Source organism: Rhinopithecus roxellana, chromosome 19 (genome assembly GCF_007565055.1).
Source record: "Rhinopithecus roxellana isolate Shanxi Qingling chromosome 19, ASM756505v1, whole genome shotgun sequence".
NCBI lineage: Eukaryota > Metazoa > Chordata > Mammalia > Primates > Cercopithecidae > Rhinopithecus > Rhinopithecus roxellana.
The window spans coordinates 68,197,195-68,214,916 of record NC_044567.1 but is presented as its reverse complement, the minus strand read 5'-3'; the positions used below and the strand labels follow the sequence as shown (position 1 = coordinate 68,214,916).

At 41.2% G+C, this 17,722-nt stretch overlaps 1 protein-coding gene across 6 annotated transcripts in view; it reads right to left on the bottom strand.

Annotated features, from left to right (window-relative positions):
* The window catches only part of ULK2 (unc-51 like autophagy activating kinase 2), a 103,301-nt gene that overhangs the window by 42,322 nt on the left and 43,257 nt on the right, over positions 1-17,722 (bottom strand). For all 6 annotated transcript variants that reach the window (XM_030923447.1, XM_030923446.1, XM_030923443.1 and 3 more), the window contains 3 exons: positions 13,632-13,679; positions 12,895-12,983; positions 4,269-4,440 (listed from right to left, as the gene is read on the bottom strand). In XM_030923447.1, the coding sequence (XP_030779307.1) occupies positions 4,269-4,440; positions 12,895-12,983; positions 13,632-13,679 (309 nt within the window). The remainder of the gene's footprint in view (positions 1-4,268; positions 4,441-12,894; positions 12,984-13,631; positions 13,680-17,722) is intronic.

Here is a 17,722-nt window from a genome sequence, read left to right as displayed (position 1 = left end):
TCACCGTAGTAACCATTTTACTATAGACACATGCCCCTCAACCTAAGATGGTGTCACTTTTGAATAAACCCATTGTAGGTTGAAATTGTCCTGAGTCAAAACGCATTTAATACACCTAACCTACCTAACATCATGGCTAAGCCCAGCTACCTTAAACACGCTCAGAATATTTACACTGGCCTACAATTGGGCACACAAAGCCTGTTTTATAAAGTGTTGAGTATCTCCAGCATCAGCTGTTTACTCTGGTGATCGCGGGCTGACTAGGAGCTGCAGCTCACTGCTTCCACCCAGCATCACAAGAGAGTTCTGTACCGCATATTGCTAATACAGAAAAATATCAAAATTCAAAATTTGAGGGATGGTTTCTACTGAATGTAAATCATTTTCCTATTCACATAAAGTCAAAAAATTGTAAGCCATTTGTATATCTCATAATATCACGTTGCATAGCTTAAACATACATAATACAACATATTTTTTTTATACAGAATTCTTTTTAAAAGAAACAGTTAGGGGCCAGGCGCGGTGGCTCAAGCCTGTAATCCCAGCACTTTGGGAGGCCGAGACGGGTGGATCACGAGGTCAGGAGATCGAGACCATCCTGGCTAACACGGTGAAACCTCGTCTCTACTAAAAAAAAAAATACAAAAAGCTAGCCGGGCAAGGTGGCGGGCGCCTGTAGTCCCAGCTACTCGGGAGGCTGAGGCAGGAGAATGGCGTAAACCCGGGAGGCGGAGCTTGCAGTGAGCTGAGATCCGGCCACTGCACTCCAGCCCGGGCGACAGAGCGAGACTCTGTCTCAAAAAAAAAAAAAAAAAAGAAGCAGTTAGAATTTTATATCCTGTCCCCAACCTTATGCAGGTAGGCAATGCCCATCTCCCACTGTACATTCACACTTGGGACAGAGTAAAACAGAGGGTCTCTGGACTGCAGAACAGCAGGAAAAATTAAAGGCAAGGGTACTACACTGACAAAAGATTAGTGGAAAAGAGTTATTAAATGAAATTTTACACTGACTATTGAGAACTATTGTCCTGAGTCAAAACGCATTTAATACACCTAACCTACCTAACATCATGGCTAAGCCCAGCTACCTTAAACACGCTCAGAATATTTACACTGGCCTACAATTGGGCACACAAAGCCTGTTTTATGTTATATTCGCAAAATATTCCCATTTTGCGAATCCAGATAGGTTCTCTTTAGGCAAAACATTGGATGAGTCTTTTGGGGGATCTGAGTAGCCCTCCAAAAGGGAAATAGTCCCAAGAACTGCCCTCACCATATCATTCATCAAAGAGGCTTGCTGTCAATGAGACGTTCTCATGTACAGAGCTCTCAAACAACTTTCAAATTCTCCATCCTCAAGAAGCATACAACAATATACTGCATGTTGAAATAAGAACAATACTCGGAGAAAAAACTTCTGAAAATTTAAAACATGAGGGCATAAAATAAAAACTCCCTAAAAGGGTAAGAAGAAACATTAATGAAATTAAATTAGAGCAATAAGACAAAAAGATGGAAAATCAGGCCAAAAAAAAGATAAAAATCAGCTGGGCACTCAGGTATTTGTTATACATTACTTTTAAACTGTATAGTTGTTTTAAACATCTTGTATGTATGATACGTTTCACAATAGCACATTTTTAATCATTAAAAAGAAGGGCGAGATCAACTGTAACAAGTGTGTATACATCAGGATAATGAGGAATGAGAACTGACCCCTAGGATTTGGCAGCAGGAAGATCTTGACAGGAGCAGTTCTGAAACATTTACACCAGCACACACAAGAAAAAAGACAACTAGAATAAAACAAAAGATGTGAATGCTCTTTATATAGAAAAGTATAAAAATGTATCAAAACACATTAAAGAAACCTAAATAAGTGGAGAAATACACATTCCTAATTAGGTGACTTAATATTGTAAAGAACCTACCTGTCCCTGAATAGGTCATACTATACAGTCAATGCAATTCCCATCAAAATGCCAAAATGGTTTTCATAAAATTATCGAGCCGAAATTAAACTATATGTGGGGGGAAAGGGCCAAGAATAGCCAGAGTGATTCTGAAGAACACTGAAATGCTCTCTGCCCCTCCTTCCCTCCCTGACCACACACACATACTGACACACACAAATTTAAAAATTATTATAATATAGACAAAAAAAAGAAACCCCATCCTGTATTTCAAGCTGACATGACAAACGTGGCATGACAAACGTTGACACTGCATATCAGTGGAGAAAAGACAAATATTTAATAAATAGGACAACTGACCAATCTCTACCTTGCTCCATCTACAAAAATGAATTACAGGTAAAATTATATGTAAAAAAAAATCTTTAGAAGAAAATATAGAACACCATTATAACACTAGGGCTGCATGAAAAAATTAGTACAAGTTGTTTGTACCAATATATTACAAAGTTGTAGATATCTAGGTTTTCAGTTAGAAGAAGTTCTGGGACATGTACACAAGAATGTCTGTTATAATATATATGTATTTTTTGAGACAGCGTCTTGCTCTGTTGCCCAGGCTGGAGTGCAGTGGCACAATCATGGCTCACTGCAGCCTCAAACTCCCAAGCTGAGACTACAGGCATGCACCACCACACCCCGCTTTCTATTTTTGGTAAAGGTGGGGTCTCGCCATGATGCCTGGCTGGTCTTGAAATTGGGGGTTCATGCGATATCCTCCCACTTCAGCCCCCAGAGAAGCTCTGACTACAGGTGTGCACCACCACGCCTGGCTAACATTTCTATTTCTGTAGAGAAAAAATCTCACTATGTTGCCCAGACTGGCTTCAAATTCCTGGGTTCAAGCAATCCTTCCTCCTCAGCCTCCTAAACTACTGGGATTACAGGTTGTGAACCACAATGCCTGGCTCATTACATTTTGGATAGTGAAAAGGTAGAAATAACCCAACTATAAATCAGTAGGGAAATGGATAAACTGTGTTTTAGTTATACTATACAACTATACAATTCATATATTAGAATGAATTTCGCATTTAGAATATTTACAAAATGCAAAAAATCTAAAATCTGAAATGCTTCAGTGAGCATTTCCATTGAGCATCATGCTGGCACTCTAAAAGTTTCAGATTTGGGGGCATGTCAGATTTTCTAATTTGGCAGGCTCAACCTGTAACTGTAAAAACACAAAAATCTTAAGTATGGATACAATTACATGTAGAAATACAAAATCTACAGGAAGAATATACCCCTGGCAAGAGCAGAAAGAGAAAAGGCACTTTAGCTATACTTATAGCATTTTTTTGTTTTGTTTTTGTTTGTTTTTTGAGACAGAGTCGCTATCTGTCACCCAGGCTGGAGTGTAATGGCACAATCTCGGTTCACTGTAACCTCGGCCTGCCGGGGACCCCAGTACTCCTGGAGGAGGTTCAAGCAATTCTCCAGCCTCAGTCTCCTAAGTAGCTGGGATTACAGGTGCGTGCCACCATGCCTGGCTAATTTTTGTATTTTTAGTAGAGATGGGGTTTCACCATGTTGGTCAGGCTGGTCTCAAACTCCTGACCTCATGATCCCACCACCTCAGCCTCCCAAAGTGGTGGGATTACAGGCATGAGCCACTGCGTGGGCGACTTACAGCATTTTATATATTTTAAAAAGACATCTAAGACAAATACGGCAAAATACTGACCTATATAAAAGTAACACAGCCTAGTGGGTACTTTGTGTATATGCTCTATTATTTTGTTTAAAATGTTTCACGATTTTAAAAGTTTTAATTACCTTTGGTAAAGAAATAAAACCACTGTACTAGATGACTTTTAAAGGTAACTCTCAGTTCTCATAATGCTGGTTATAAACTGCCACAGCACTGCTGTTGTGGTCCACGTTTTCCCTTCCGCAGCCAGCTAATACTTAATTACATTCAGCCTAGGGATTATGGTCTTCACAACAACTAGCACAGTGCCTAGAATGAGCATCTACTAAATAAGTACTCATTCACTCATTTACTGGTTTCTCTGTTTCTGTTTGGATACAAATAGAATTTGAGATCATTTCCTATAAAGTTTTCATGTACCTTCAGAATCCAAACTTACTGTTTAATAGAAGATGATGATTGAGCAAATTTTAGAAAGGTAGGAATATAATTCTGAGAATTTAAACAACTAAATAAAATGCTCATTTGAAAAGATGCCCTATGCAAGAAAGTGTAATATACGGGTTAAAAAAAGATGCTAGTTTAGTAGATTAAATAATATAATGTGTACAAGTAGAAAAGATTCTCACATGAGTGGTCTGACGAGATGTTGTGTGGCACCAAAACAAAGTCATCCGTGTCACAAGAAGAATTCTTGCTACTAGTACTGGCAGAATCTTTGGAAACTTGTAGATAGTTGGGAGGACCCAATGGTGGGGAAGATAAGTTTTCTTCCTGAATATGCTGCATATCTGGAAGGGACTAAAATTAACAACATAAAATTAAAACTGGCCTAATAATCAAATACAAGTCAGAATAGTGACTAGACTAAGGAAATTTCTTTTTTTGTGATGGAGTCTCACTCTGTCGCCCAGGCTGGAGTCCAGTGGCATGAACTTGGCTCACTGCAAGCTCCGCCTCCCGGGTTCACGCCATTCTCCTGCCTCAGTCTCCCAAGTAGCTGGGACTACAGGGACCCACCAACACGCCCGACTAATTTTTTCTATTTTTTAGTAGAGACGGGGTTTCACCATGTTAGCCAGGATGGTCTTGATCTCCTGACCTCGTGATCTACCTGCCTCTGCCTTCCAAAGTGCTGGGATTACAGGCATGAGCCACCGTGCCCGGCCTAGACTAAGGAATTTTTTTTTCCCCCCACAAAAGTGGGCATAAACTCCAATTCCATCTAAGGTTTCAAAAAATCTCTCTGGAAAAGCTTTCCTTTAGAAAACCTTTCTTTCAAAAGTGTTTGCATAAAGACTTCTAAAATGTCTTCCAAAAATGGTACTTAAAAATATATCATACCACTTATCCACATGTACTTGCCTCCCTCTCCTGAAGTTTTTGAGAAAGTGAATTTTTATCATCACAGCATCCCCCAGTTCTAGCTCATGGACTAACAAAGCAGATACTTAATAACTCGACACTTAATGACTAAACACAAAATGTCCAGAGACTTTAAATTAATGACATCTTACACACACAAAAGTTTTAAATATATAATGAAGAAAAATTACAAGGAGGAAACCAAGAGACCACATTATGTAAAAAATTAGACGAATCAGGAAGGGTGCCTGCACTTAAGACCAGAAATATATTTATAGACTTGGAAAACCTTACAGGTGTGCGTGTGTTCCTCTTGTTTTTGTTTTATCAGGGGTAGTAGTTGATTTGTTAGTAGGAGATAGAATAGGAAGAGAAGAAAACCATGTAAATATATTTAAACAAATACTTAGAGCTAACTAGCTACGTATCTTTTGTCGTTTATCTAGTTCAAGGACCCTAGTTGACAACTCATTGAATATCTTGACTATACAATGGTTTTCTACAACAATGAACTTCATAGCTTATTGTGTTAAGCCCCTATTAACTTGTTTCATCTTTGCCTTTATTTAAGGAAAGGAAAAATACTATATTGTGCTCTTTAAACCCAAGCCTTAAATACCTGGTTCACTGCTGCTGCTCCTCTGAATGTCACTGTGCCATGGTATCAGTCACTGATACCAGTTATTTTCATGTGTGTGACATGCACTTGACACAATCTCTCCTTATCACTTTTTGAAGAAACTTTGTATCTCAAAGTAACAAAGGGAAAGAAGATGAAAGAACTAGCCCTACTGAGCCTCAACCATGGGCTAGGCACTGTTAAGAGCTTTCCATGTTATTTAACTTTAGACCTATTGTGAACTCCATTTCACACATAAATAAACAAAGTTCAGACAGGTAATTTGCTCTAGATCACACAACTAAAAAGGAGTCAGGCTGAGATGTGATTCTAAGTATCTAACTCCACAATTTCTTTCCAGTGGTTTAGGCAGGAACTTTCCCAGTTTCTTCTCCCGCTATTTACAAAATTACCTGCATCTCCAATCACCCTGGTCGTTCTTCCTCATAACAGTGGAAGAGATGCTTCTCTTCCATGGGAGCTTCTCTCTCCACCTGTGCTCTGCATTCCATGCTCCTCTACGTCCCCAGTAACCTAGAACAACTTCCCTCGGCTCCTGACATTTTCACACTCTCCCTTTATTATGGCATTTTTCCCCTCTGTAGATAACCATGTTTAACTTTCTCACATCTCAAATCCCTACAACCCTCTCGAATTACCATCTCTTCTCCATTTCTTTTTCTTCTTCTTCTTCTTCTTTTTTTTTTTTTGAGATAGAGTCTCAGTGTGTCACCCAGACTGGAGTGCAGTGGCATGATCTCAGCTCACTGCAACATCTGCCACCCAGGTTCAAGTGATTCTCCTGCCTCAGCCTCCCGAGTAGCTGGGATTACAAGCGTCTGCCACCATGCCTGGCTAATTTTTGTAGTTTTAGTAAAGATGGGGTTTCACCATCTTGGCCAGGCTGGTCTTGAACTCCTGACCTCATGATCCACATGCCTCAGCCTCCCAAAGTGTTGGGATTACAGGTGTGAGCCTGTAAACATTCCTTGAAATTATCATCTTCACTGACTCAAATTTGTCACATCCTATATATTCCTTAATTCAACACAACCCACTCTGTCTTCAATCCTTGAATAAAATTGCCTTTACTAAGATTATCAATAATTTCTATTGCCAAGTCCAGCAGGTACTTCCCATACTCCTTAAGGTATTTGAACTTTCTGCTCCATCTGTACTGTGGCCCATTCTTCTCAACACTCTGCCCCTTCATTCAGTGACCCTGCAATGTCTTGTTTTTCCTCCTACTTCTTGGGGACTCCTGAGTCTCTTTTGTGAGCACATACTTCTCATCTGCCCCTCAAAAAGGAGGAGCAGAAGAGTACAGAGTTCCCCATGAGCCACCCTGGGCTCCTCACGCTTCAGTTGTTGTATTTATCCGAGCGACCATGCTCACCGTCCCTCCTACCTTTAACTACCACTCACAGAATGATGGTTCCCACTTTTTGATCTCCAGCCAGGATTCTCTCTGACGAGCTCTAGATCCCTTTGTTCACTTGCCTATACAACACATCCATGCCTGTATGTTAACTCTCACCTTTATATTCCAAAGCACTGCTCCCCAAGTTCCCTCAGAGTGACCTTGCCAGTCAGCCATTGTCACCAGCAAAGTCTCACTCTTCCTCAGGTCCCAAGTTCAAGCAATCTTCAAGACCTGTGCGCTCTTTGCCTTTCTCTTACCTGACTCTTCTCCTTTCCTACTGCCGCCTTAGTTCAGGCTTTGTTCTCAAAACAGTAATGACAAAAACAACAATAATGATGATAAAAGGTGCAAGGGTCTCAAGGTGTTCTCCCTCCGCTAGTGGAGACCTCTGTATTTCCTCTCTCACTCCAACCTAGTCCTCCACCCTGCTTTTGGGAGAATCTAGCTAAAAAACACAGTGGATCACAGCACTCTTCACTTTAAAATCATTCCAATGGCTCACCACAACTTTTTTTTTTTTTTTTTTTCAGATGCAGTCTCGCTCTATCACCAGGCTGGAGTGCAGTGGGGTGATCTCAGCTCACTGCAACCTCTGCCTCCCAGGTTCAACCAATTCTCCTGCCTCAGCCTCCCGAGTAGCTGGAACTACAGGCGCACCCCACCATGCCCAGCTTAATTTTTGTATTTTTAGTAGAAATGGGGTTTCATCATGTTGGCCAGAATGGTCTCAATCTCTTGACCTCGTGATTCACCAGCCTAGGCCTCCCAAAGTGCTGGGATTACAGGTGTGAGCCATCGGCCTGGCTCACTACAACTTTCAAGAATGCAGCTGAAATTCATTTGCTTGACCTCCAAATACTGCCAGGGCTCTACCTCTCTAGCTGTCTTTTCCCTTCACCCATCACCAATGCTCTCTACATCCACCAAACTGATCTACTGAGTACATCCTTGTCCTTTCTGCAGTGATGGAAGAGGCCTATATTTGAGCTATGCACCATGGGAGCCACCAACTAGCTAAGGCTACTAAGCACTTGAAATGTGGCTGGTGTGAATAAGAAAGTGAATTTTAAAATTCACTTAATTTTAACAAATTTAAATGTAAGTGGCCATGGAGAGCTAGAGAGTTCCTTCAGTGGCTCACGCTTTTATGACTTCATGTACGGAAATTCTTCTGCTTACAATATCATTCTTTCACTAATTGATCTAGCAAACTTTCTTCAAAACTCAGCTCAAACAATCCCCTCTTCTGAGTAGCCTTCCTAAATCTTTAGCCTAATTTTGATTTCCCCAATCACATTACCATAGGCAATGAAGATACATATACATATGCTTCTAGCAATGATTGAGCTACCTACCTCTTCTCCATACAATTAAATTAAAACCCCCTTAATGTCAGGGACCTGACATTAGTATAAACCAGAACATCACACAAAGTAGGTAATCAATAAATGTTATAAAATGAATAAATAGGCTGGGCGAGGTGGCTCACACCTATAATCCTAGCACTCCGGGAGGCTGAGGCAGGCAGATCACCTGAAGTCAGGAGTTCGAGACCAGCCTGGCCAACATGGCGAAACCCTATCTCTACTAAAAATACAAAAATTACCTGGAAGTGGTGGTGCATGCCTGTAATCCCAGCTACTCAGGAGACTGAGACAGGAGAATTGCTTGAACCCAGGAGGTGGAGGTTGCAGTGAGCCGAGATCGCGCCACTGCACTCCAGCCTGGGTGACAGAGTGAGACTCCGTCTCAAATAAATAAATAAATAAATAAATAAATAAATAAATAAATAAATAAATAAATATTCAAGATTTACCATCTAAACAGCATTTAATCTCCAGTCAGTATCATAATTAAAAGAGTGATTTGGAGATTTTATTGTTTATAATTTTTTGTTTTGGGGGGGCCTAGAATTTTTCTAGAATAAAATAGCAGCTAGATATTTACATGAGAATGTAAAAACGACAATGCTATATCGCATGCCTGCGTATCTCAAGCCTCTGTATGAGTCTACACCAGTCCTAGAAAGAAGGAAAGGGATGCATATATGAAATCATCTTATTTTCGACACGTTATGTTAAATATAAGGTCTATAAAACCACCCCATTTTCCAATCCCAGTAACTGGAAACTATATACAAAGATTTGCACTTCCCTTTTTTCCCATTTTCTACTATATTTCCATTTTTTAAAAAGGCTTCCTAAAATGGTGTTTATTGGTTGGTTGGTTGGTTGGTTTTTGAGACAGGGTCTCTCTGTACCCACGGTGAAGTGCAGTGGAGCAATCATAGCTCACTGTAACCTTGAAGTCAGAGGCTCAAGCACCCAGCTAATTTTTAATTTTTTTGTAGCGATGGGATTTCACCATGTTGCCCAAGCTGGTCTCAAGCAGTCCTCCCACCTCGGCCTTCCAAAGTGCTAGGATTACAGGTGTGAGCAAGCACATCCAGCTGACCTTATCTGTGTGTTTTTTTTTTTTTTTTTTTTTTTTTTTGAGACGAAGTCACAAAGTCTCACTCTGCAGTGGCACAATCTCAGCTCACTGCAACCTCCGCCTCCTCGGTTCAAGCGATTCTCCCACCTCAGCCTCCCAAGTAGCTGGGATTACAGGTGCATACCACCACACCCGGCTAATTTTTTGTATTTTTAGTAGAGACAAACTTTCACCGTGTTGGCCAGGCAGGTCCCAAACTCCTGATCTCAAGCGATTTACTCATCTCGGCCTCCGAAAGTGCTGGACTACAGGCATGAGCCACTGAGCCCAGCCCAACCTTATGTTTTAAAGAACTCTAATGAATAAGACATAAAAAGGATATGTTTATGCCAGTGACCTATTTTATTGTTGGTTTTTTTTTTTTGAGATGTAGTCTCGCTGTTACCCAGGCTGCAGTGCAGTGGTGTGATCTCGGCTCACTGCAGCCTCTGCCTCCTGGGTTCAAGTGATTCTATTGCCTCAGCCTCCTGAGTATCTGGGATTACAGGTGCACGCCGCCATGCCTGGCTAATTTTTGTATTTGAAAAAACACAGAGACAGGGTTTTGGCATGTTGGCCAGGCTGGTCTCAAACTCCGGACCTCAAGTGGTCCACCCGCCTCAGACTCCCAAAGTGCTGGGATTATAGGCATGAACCACCACACCCGGCCATTTTACTGTTTTTCGTTTGGTTTTTTTTTTATTGAGACAGAGTCTTGCTCTGTTGCCCAGGCTGGAGTGCAGTGGCACGATCTTGGCTCACTGCAACCTCCACCTCCCAGGTTCAAGCAATTCTCCTGCCTCAGTCTCCTGAGTAGCTGGGACTACAGGTGCGTGCCACCACGCCCAGCTAATTTTTTGTGTTTTTAGTAGAGATGGGGTTTCACTATGTTAGCCAGGATGGTCCTGATCTCCTGATCCAGCCACCTCAGCCTCCCAAAGTGTTGGGATTACAGGCTTCCAGTCACCGCGCCCCGATGGATTTTTTTTTTTTTTTTTTCAGTAGAGGCAGGTTCTTACTATATTGCCCAGGCTGGCCTTGAACTCCTGGGATCAAGCAATCCTCCCATTTCAGAATCCCTTACAGCTGAGTCTACACTCATGCCCAGGCACACCTGGCTAATTTTTTTTTTTTTTTTTAGTAGAGATGGCTAGTCTTGAACTCCTGGGATCAGTCTTCCTGCCTCAGTAAAAATAGGTTTGTCCACCAGAGTTTCTAACACCTAAAAAAGGCCTTCTCTTTCTCCTGCCTCTCTTCACTCCTCCAGTTAGTTCTACATTCAGCTACTCCTTGGCAGCCCTAACCTGGCTGCTATTTTGTTCTCTTTCAACCAACAAAAACCCCAAAATGCTCTCTCCAGTCAAAGAAAATTTCCAGTTCAACGTCCTCCCTGCTGGCCTCTCATCCCTCAGTCACACTATCATCCCACAGGCTCCTTTATGTTTGCTCTCCCAAAATTAGATTCTTCCCTGTTCTTTTCTCTGGCACAAGCTTTGCTTTTCATATTACATTGTGTCAAATATATGGTTCATAATAATGGCCACAATTTATTGAGAATTTGCCATGGCCAGGCACTTCCCACACATTACTACCAGGACCCTGCAAGCAAAAGTTAATCAAGCCTATGGTCCAGATGAGGACACCATGGCCCACCTCTCTAACTGACCAGCCCAAAGTCACTGAGTGGGCAAGCAGCAGGGCTAGGATTGGTGCCAGCATGCCTGGCTCTTAATTTTTTTAGTTGACCAGAACGTAAGTCTTATTAACATAATCTGCTTTATCTGCTTGGTATGAATTTGCAGGGCTGCGTAAGAAACATTTATTGCCAGTTTTGAGACTTGTCTGTTTGCAACAGGCTACATCTGCATCTGCTTTACCTAACAGTTGCCACCTCCTGCATTATATACTATGTGTCAGACCCTGCATGCAGTAAGTGCTTGCACTCACTTATCCCTGAAGAACCCTACAAGGTAGGTAAATTACACTCACTTGATATACAAAAAAAGGTGTCCTCGTTAGTATAACAGGTAAGACACATGGAGGCTGCAAGTCTCATCCACTTAAACCTCTGAGTTGCCTCACTTTTATGGCTCCCCTACCTTTGTGCCAGAGGCATTCAAGAAATTGATGTCTGGGGCCGGGTGCTGTGGCTCACACTTTGGGAGGCCAAGGTGGGCAGATCACTGGAGGTCAGGAGTTTGAGACCAGCCTGGCCAACATAGTGAAACCCCATCTCTACTAAAGATACAAAAAAGGCTGGGCACGGTGGCTCACGCCTGTAATCCCAGTACTTTGGGAGTCCGAGGCGGGTGGATCACAAGCTCAGGTGTTCAACACCAGCCTGACCAAGATGGTGAAACCCTGTCTCTACTAAAAATACAAAATTAGCCGGGCGTGGTGGCACGTGCCTGTAATCCCTGCTACTCAGGAGACTGAGGCAGAGAACTGCTTGACCCCGGGAGGTGGAGGCTGCAGTGAGCCGAGATCGCGCCACTGCACTCCAGCCTGGGCAACACAGCGAGATTCTGTCTCAAAAAAAAAAAAAAAAAAAAGAGGTACAAAAAATTAGCTGGGTGTGGTGGTGTGCACCCGTAGTCCTTGCTACTTGGGAGGCTGAGGCTACAGAATCACTTAAACCCAGTAGGCGGAGGTTGCAGTGAGCCAAGATTGCGCCACTACACTCCAGCCTGGGTGACAGAGCGAGACTCCATCTCAAAAAAAAAAAAAAAGGAAAAAAAAACCTAAGAGGAAAGCTAGGTAAAACCCTGGGAGAGTGGAGTAGGAAGTGACAAGACTGACCAGAAGGCCTCAGGATTAGGAAGAAGTACTGAAATGGGAGGGAACACAGCCATGAAGAAAATGGCTTGGGAGCTTCAGCGAAAGGAAGAGGTTTGAGTAGAAGCCACCTTAAAGCGCCAAAAATCATGATTAAGAGAATCTTAAGTCAGTGAAATCTGGCTCAGAGGTGACTCCTCTATCAGTAGAAATTCCACATACAAAAAAAATCCAAGCTCATGTCTATAGCATTCATATAAAATAAATATTTATTGCCTATCCACCTGTAATGGGTACTCTTTGTAAGTATCATCACCAAAACACCATAGGGTATAAAAAGGTGATACTACTGTACTCACTGTTCAGAGGAAAATGGCCCAGAGAGGTGATATTTCTTTCTGGAGCTTACACAGTAACATATGGGCAGAGGTCCAAATACTGGTCCATTTGACCTACCTATAATGTTCTTTCTCCCAAACCTCAATTGCATTAGTAAACATCACACATAAAAAGAATATCCACAGTGTATGTTCATGCTCCATTTGAGAACAGAAGTAATAGCACTAACTCTGAAACTATTTTTAATAAAACCAGAACTTACTGGTGGAGAAGCAAAACGACAAGATGGAGAGCTGCCACAGGAGCTTCCAGAGACAGAACCAGAATACACGGGCACTGGAACTGGGCAAGCTAGAGGAAGAAACACAAATGAACTACATCATTTTGTAGTGCAGTCACATGACCTGTATAATAGAAACACCTGCCAAAACCGCTACACCTTTGTGTTCCCCGAAAATTTGCATTCACCTATTTATTACCACATCTGCTGATGAAACTAAAAATGCAGCAATTACTAAAACTATTTCAACTTTGTTTCAAAAGGAAAAATAGAACAGTTATTCAACAAACACAATCATAGGTATCTAAGAAAACCAGGCCAGGCACAGGGGTTCACTCCTATAATCCCACCACTTTGGAAGGCTGAGGCAGGAGGATCACTTGAGGTCAGGAGTTTGAGACCAGCCTGGCCAACATGGTGAACCCTCGTCTCTACTAAAAATACAAAAATTAGCCAGGTGTGGTGGTACTCGCCTGTAATCCCAGTTACTCCGGAGGCTGAGGCAGGAGAATCACTTGAAACCAGGAGGCAGAGGTTGCACCACTGCACTCCAGCCTGGGTGATAGAGCAAGACTCCATTTAAAAAAAAAAAAAAAAAAAGTAAATTCAATGAAATTTTAAGAGGCACAATAAAAGATTAATTTTGTAATAAAAATAATTAATTTTTCCTAAAGCTTGCATTCATTCTTTAAGTGAAAATACAAAAAATGGGTACTCACATTTTTTTACTGGAACTTGCTCAAGAAAAGGATGGCTAAAAAATGCTTCTGTAACAAGAAATGAGAATGTAACCTTTAAAGAGACAGTGACTAAAATATCAACCAGGTTATTTTTCTCAACGTATTCAACACAACGTCTTTGAGATCAGAATTTAACTTCTTTATATAGCCTCCATTTCCTTTAAATATAAAAGCATATTTTTTATAAATCCTCTATAAAAATTATTTTTATAATCATATAAAATAATGAATCAACAAATTTTAAGTAATTATGAATTTTCAAAACAGCTATCACCAACACAACATACTCTGATGCTACTTACACAGACATGTTCTCTAACATATGCCACCCCGCAGTGGACAGCCCCACAGGAGAACTGTGATCTCCAGGCCCGTGTAGAACCCATGTGAACTACAGCTGTTAATTGTCCTAAGAAGAAATTGAGGCAGCTGATTTATACAACAAACTATCCTTTGCCCCTAGATGTACTCCTAATGCTGGTTTCACATTAAAAAGAGAAAAAACTGGCCAGGCATGGTGGCTCACGCCTGTAAGCCCAGCACTTTGGGAGGCTGAGGCGGGCAGATCACCTAAGGTCAAGAGATTGAGACCATCCGGGCTAACACGGTGAAACCCCATCTCTACTAAAAATACAAAAAATTAGCCAGGCAAGGTGGCGGGGGCCTGTAGTCCCAGCTGCTCGGGAGGCTGAGGCAGGAGAATGGCATGAATCCCGGAGGCGGAGCTTGCAGTGAGCTGAGATCGCGCCACTGCACTCCAGCCTGGGCAAGAGTGAGACTCCGTCTCAAAAAAAAAAAAAAAAAAAACTACAAAAATAATACATTCAATAGTTGTTTCACTATTGACAATAATTCTCATGGTTAACTTCTCAGCAACTCTCAGCTTAACTTCTCCCTAATAGGTATAAATATTTCCAACTACATGAACTTAATTTTATTCCAACTTTACAAACATTAAGAAAACAGGTATTCAGACCATTTCATCTTTTCCCTGACATGGAAACAATTACAGCTATCCTCTACTGAGTATTCGACATTCACTAAGACAATGAACTGGGTGCTTCAAAAACCTTATCAGAGGAAATATATCCTCCTATCATGGGTAAGAAAATTAAAAGCACACAAAGACCACGTTTCTTGTCCAATGTCAAAGAGTTAGTAAGGTGAGGGACTAGAATTCAAATTCCAGTCCATCTTATTTAAATACCAATGCGGATTTCCATATTATACTATGCATTAGCAAACCAAAATCCTGGAGTATATTTCCACAAATCTCTGTTAGTATCACAACTATTACTACAGGAAAAGTCACTTTTTTCCCTAAAAACTACAAGATCAGGGTTAATTTGCTAAGTACTTTCATTAAACATGTCTTAATGATTTCTCTGGTCTGACATTTTCAAGTATTGCTGTTTGTATCTAAGATAAGAATTAGGTTGGGCCGGGCGTGGTGGCTCACGCCTATAATCCCAGCACTTTGGGAGGCGGAGGTGGGCGGATCAGCTGAGGTAGGGAGTTTGAGACCAGCCTGACCAACACGGAGAAACCCTGTCTCTACTGAAAATACAAAATTAGTGGGCATGGTGGCAAATACCTGTAATCCCAGCTACTCAGGAGGCTGAGGCAGGGGAATCGCTTGAACCTGGGAGGCAGAGGTTGCGGTGAGCCAAGATCCTGCCATTGCACTACAGCTTAGGCAACAAGGGAGAAACTCCGTCTCCAAAAAAAAAAAAGCAACTTCCAAAAACTCTAAGACAAACTGAGGAGACCCACACAGAGATACAGAATCAAACTTTCAAAAGACAGAGAGAATCTTGGAAATAGCAAGAGAGAAGCAACTTGTAATGTACAGGGATTCTTAATAAGAATATCACCCAATTTCCCATCAGAAATCTTGAGGCCAGAAGGCAGTGGGATATTATCTAAAGTGTTGAAAGAAAAAAAAAAAGTAAACTGAGAATTCTACATTCCACAAAACTGTCCTTCAAAACTCAGGAAGAAATTAAAATATCTCCAGAAAAACAAAAGCAAAGGGAATTCATTACCATAACAAGACCTCCCCTATAAGAAATGTTAAAGAGAGTACTTCAGGTTGAAATGAAAAGAGCTAGACGGTAAAGAAAAGCCACATGAAGACATAAAGATCTCTGGAAAAGATAAATGCAACAGAAATTTAAAATCTAATAGTACTGTAATTTTGGTTTGTAATTTTACTTTTCACTTTCTACAGAGTTCAAAAGACAAATGCATTAAAATTATTATAAAGACATAATTTGTGATATCAACATAAAGGGGGGACAGACCAATACAGAAGTAGTTTTTGTATGCAACTAGAGTTAACTTAATATGAATTCAGTAACTTTAGATGTTATATGTAATCCCCAGGTAACCACAAGGAAAATTATACACAAAAGGCAATGAGAAGGGAATCAAAACACATCACTATTAAAAAAAAAAAACAACACAAGAGAGCAGTAATGGAATAAATGTGGGACAAAAAAGCTGTAAGACATAAAAATAGTGAAATGGCAAAAATCTTTCCTTATCAGTAATTACTTTAAATGTAAATAGATCTCCCTAGGCAGAGATTGGCAAAGTAGATTAAAAGGAAATAATCCAACTATAAACTGTAAACAGAGACTCCCTTTAGGCCATGTGAGGTGGCTCACGCCTCTAATCCCAAACGGATCGCTTAAGCTCAGAAATTCAAGACCAGTGAAACCAAAAATACAAAAAACTTAGCCAGGCATAGTGCTGCACATCTGTGGAACCAGCTGAAGTGAGAGGATAGCTTGAATTTCGGACACCAAGGTCGCAGTGAGCTGAGATTGTGCCACTGCACTCCAGCTTGGGTGAAAGAGTGAGACTCCGTCTCAAGAAAAAAAGAAAAAAAAAAGAAAAAGAAAAAGAGACTCACTTTAAATTTAAAGACACAAATATATTGAAAGCAAAATGATGGAAAAAACTATTCCAAGCAAAAGAGAAGTGCAAGGTTGGCTATCAGACAAAATAGAATTTGAATTGAAAACTGTTATAAAAGACAAAAAGTACATTAAATAAGGCCAGGTACAGTGGCTTAAGCCTGTAATCCTAGCACTTTTGGAGGCTGGAGGCAGGTGGATCGTTTGAGCTCAAGAGTTCAAGATCAGCCTGGGAAACATGGTGAAACCCCTCTCTACAAAAAAATACAAAAATTAGCCAGGTATCGTGGCTTGCACCTGTAGTCCCAGCTACTTGGGGGGCAGACATGAGAGGATCGCTTGAGCCCAGGAGCAGAGGTTGCAGTGAGCCAAGATTGCACCACTGCGCTCCAGCCTAGGTGACAGAGTAAGACCCTGTCTCAAAGAAAAAAAAAAAAAAAAAAAGGGCTAGGCGCTGTAGCTCATGCCTGTAATCCCAGCACTTTGGGAGGCTGAGGAGGGCGGATCACAAGGTCAGGAGTTCAAGACCAGCCTGACCAAAATGGTGAAAACCCGTCTCTACTAAAATACAAAAATTAGCTGGGCGTGGTGGCAGGCACCTGTAGTCCCAGCTACTCGGGAGGCTGAGGCAGGAGACTTGCTTGAACCTGGGAGGTGGAGGTTGTTGCAGTGAGCCGAGATCACATCACTGCACTCCAGCCGAGGCAACAGAGACTCCGTCTCAAAAAAAAAAAAGACATTAAATAATGATAGAAGGGTCAATTAACCAAGCAAATTTAAGATTTATAAACATCAGAGCCCCAAAATACATGAAGCAAACATTGACAACTGAAGTGACAAGGAGATTTGTACAACAATAGTTGAAACTTCAATATCCCACCTTCAGTAATGCATAGGATAGCCAGATACAGCATCAATAAGGAAATGGAGGCACTTAACAATGCTATAAACTAACTGGACCTAACAGACACACACAAAGTACTCTAGTCTCCGAGAGCAGAGCATATATTTTTCTTAAGTGCACGTGAGACATTCTCCAAAACAGACCACACCTTAGGCCACAAAACAAGTCTTAATAAATTTTTTTTTTTAATCAGAGACAATGTCCCACTCTGTTTTTCAGGCTGGAATGCAGGGGTGCAATTAGCT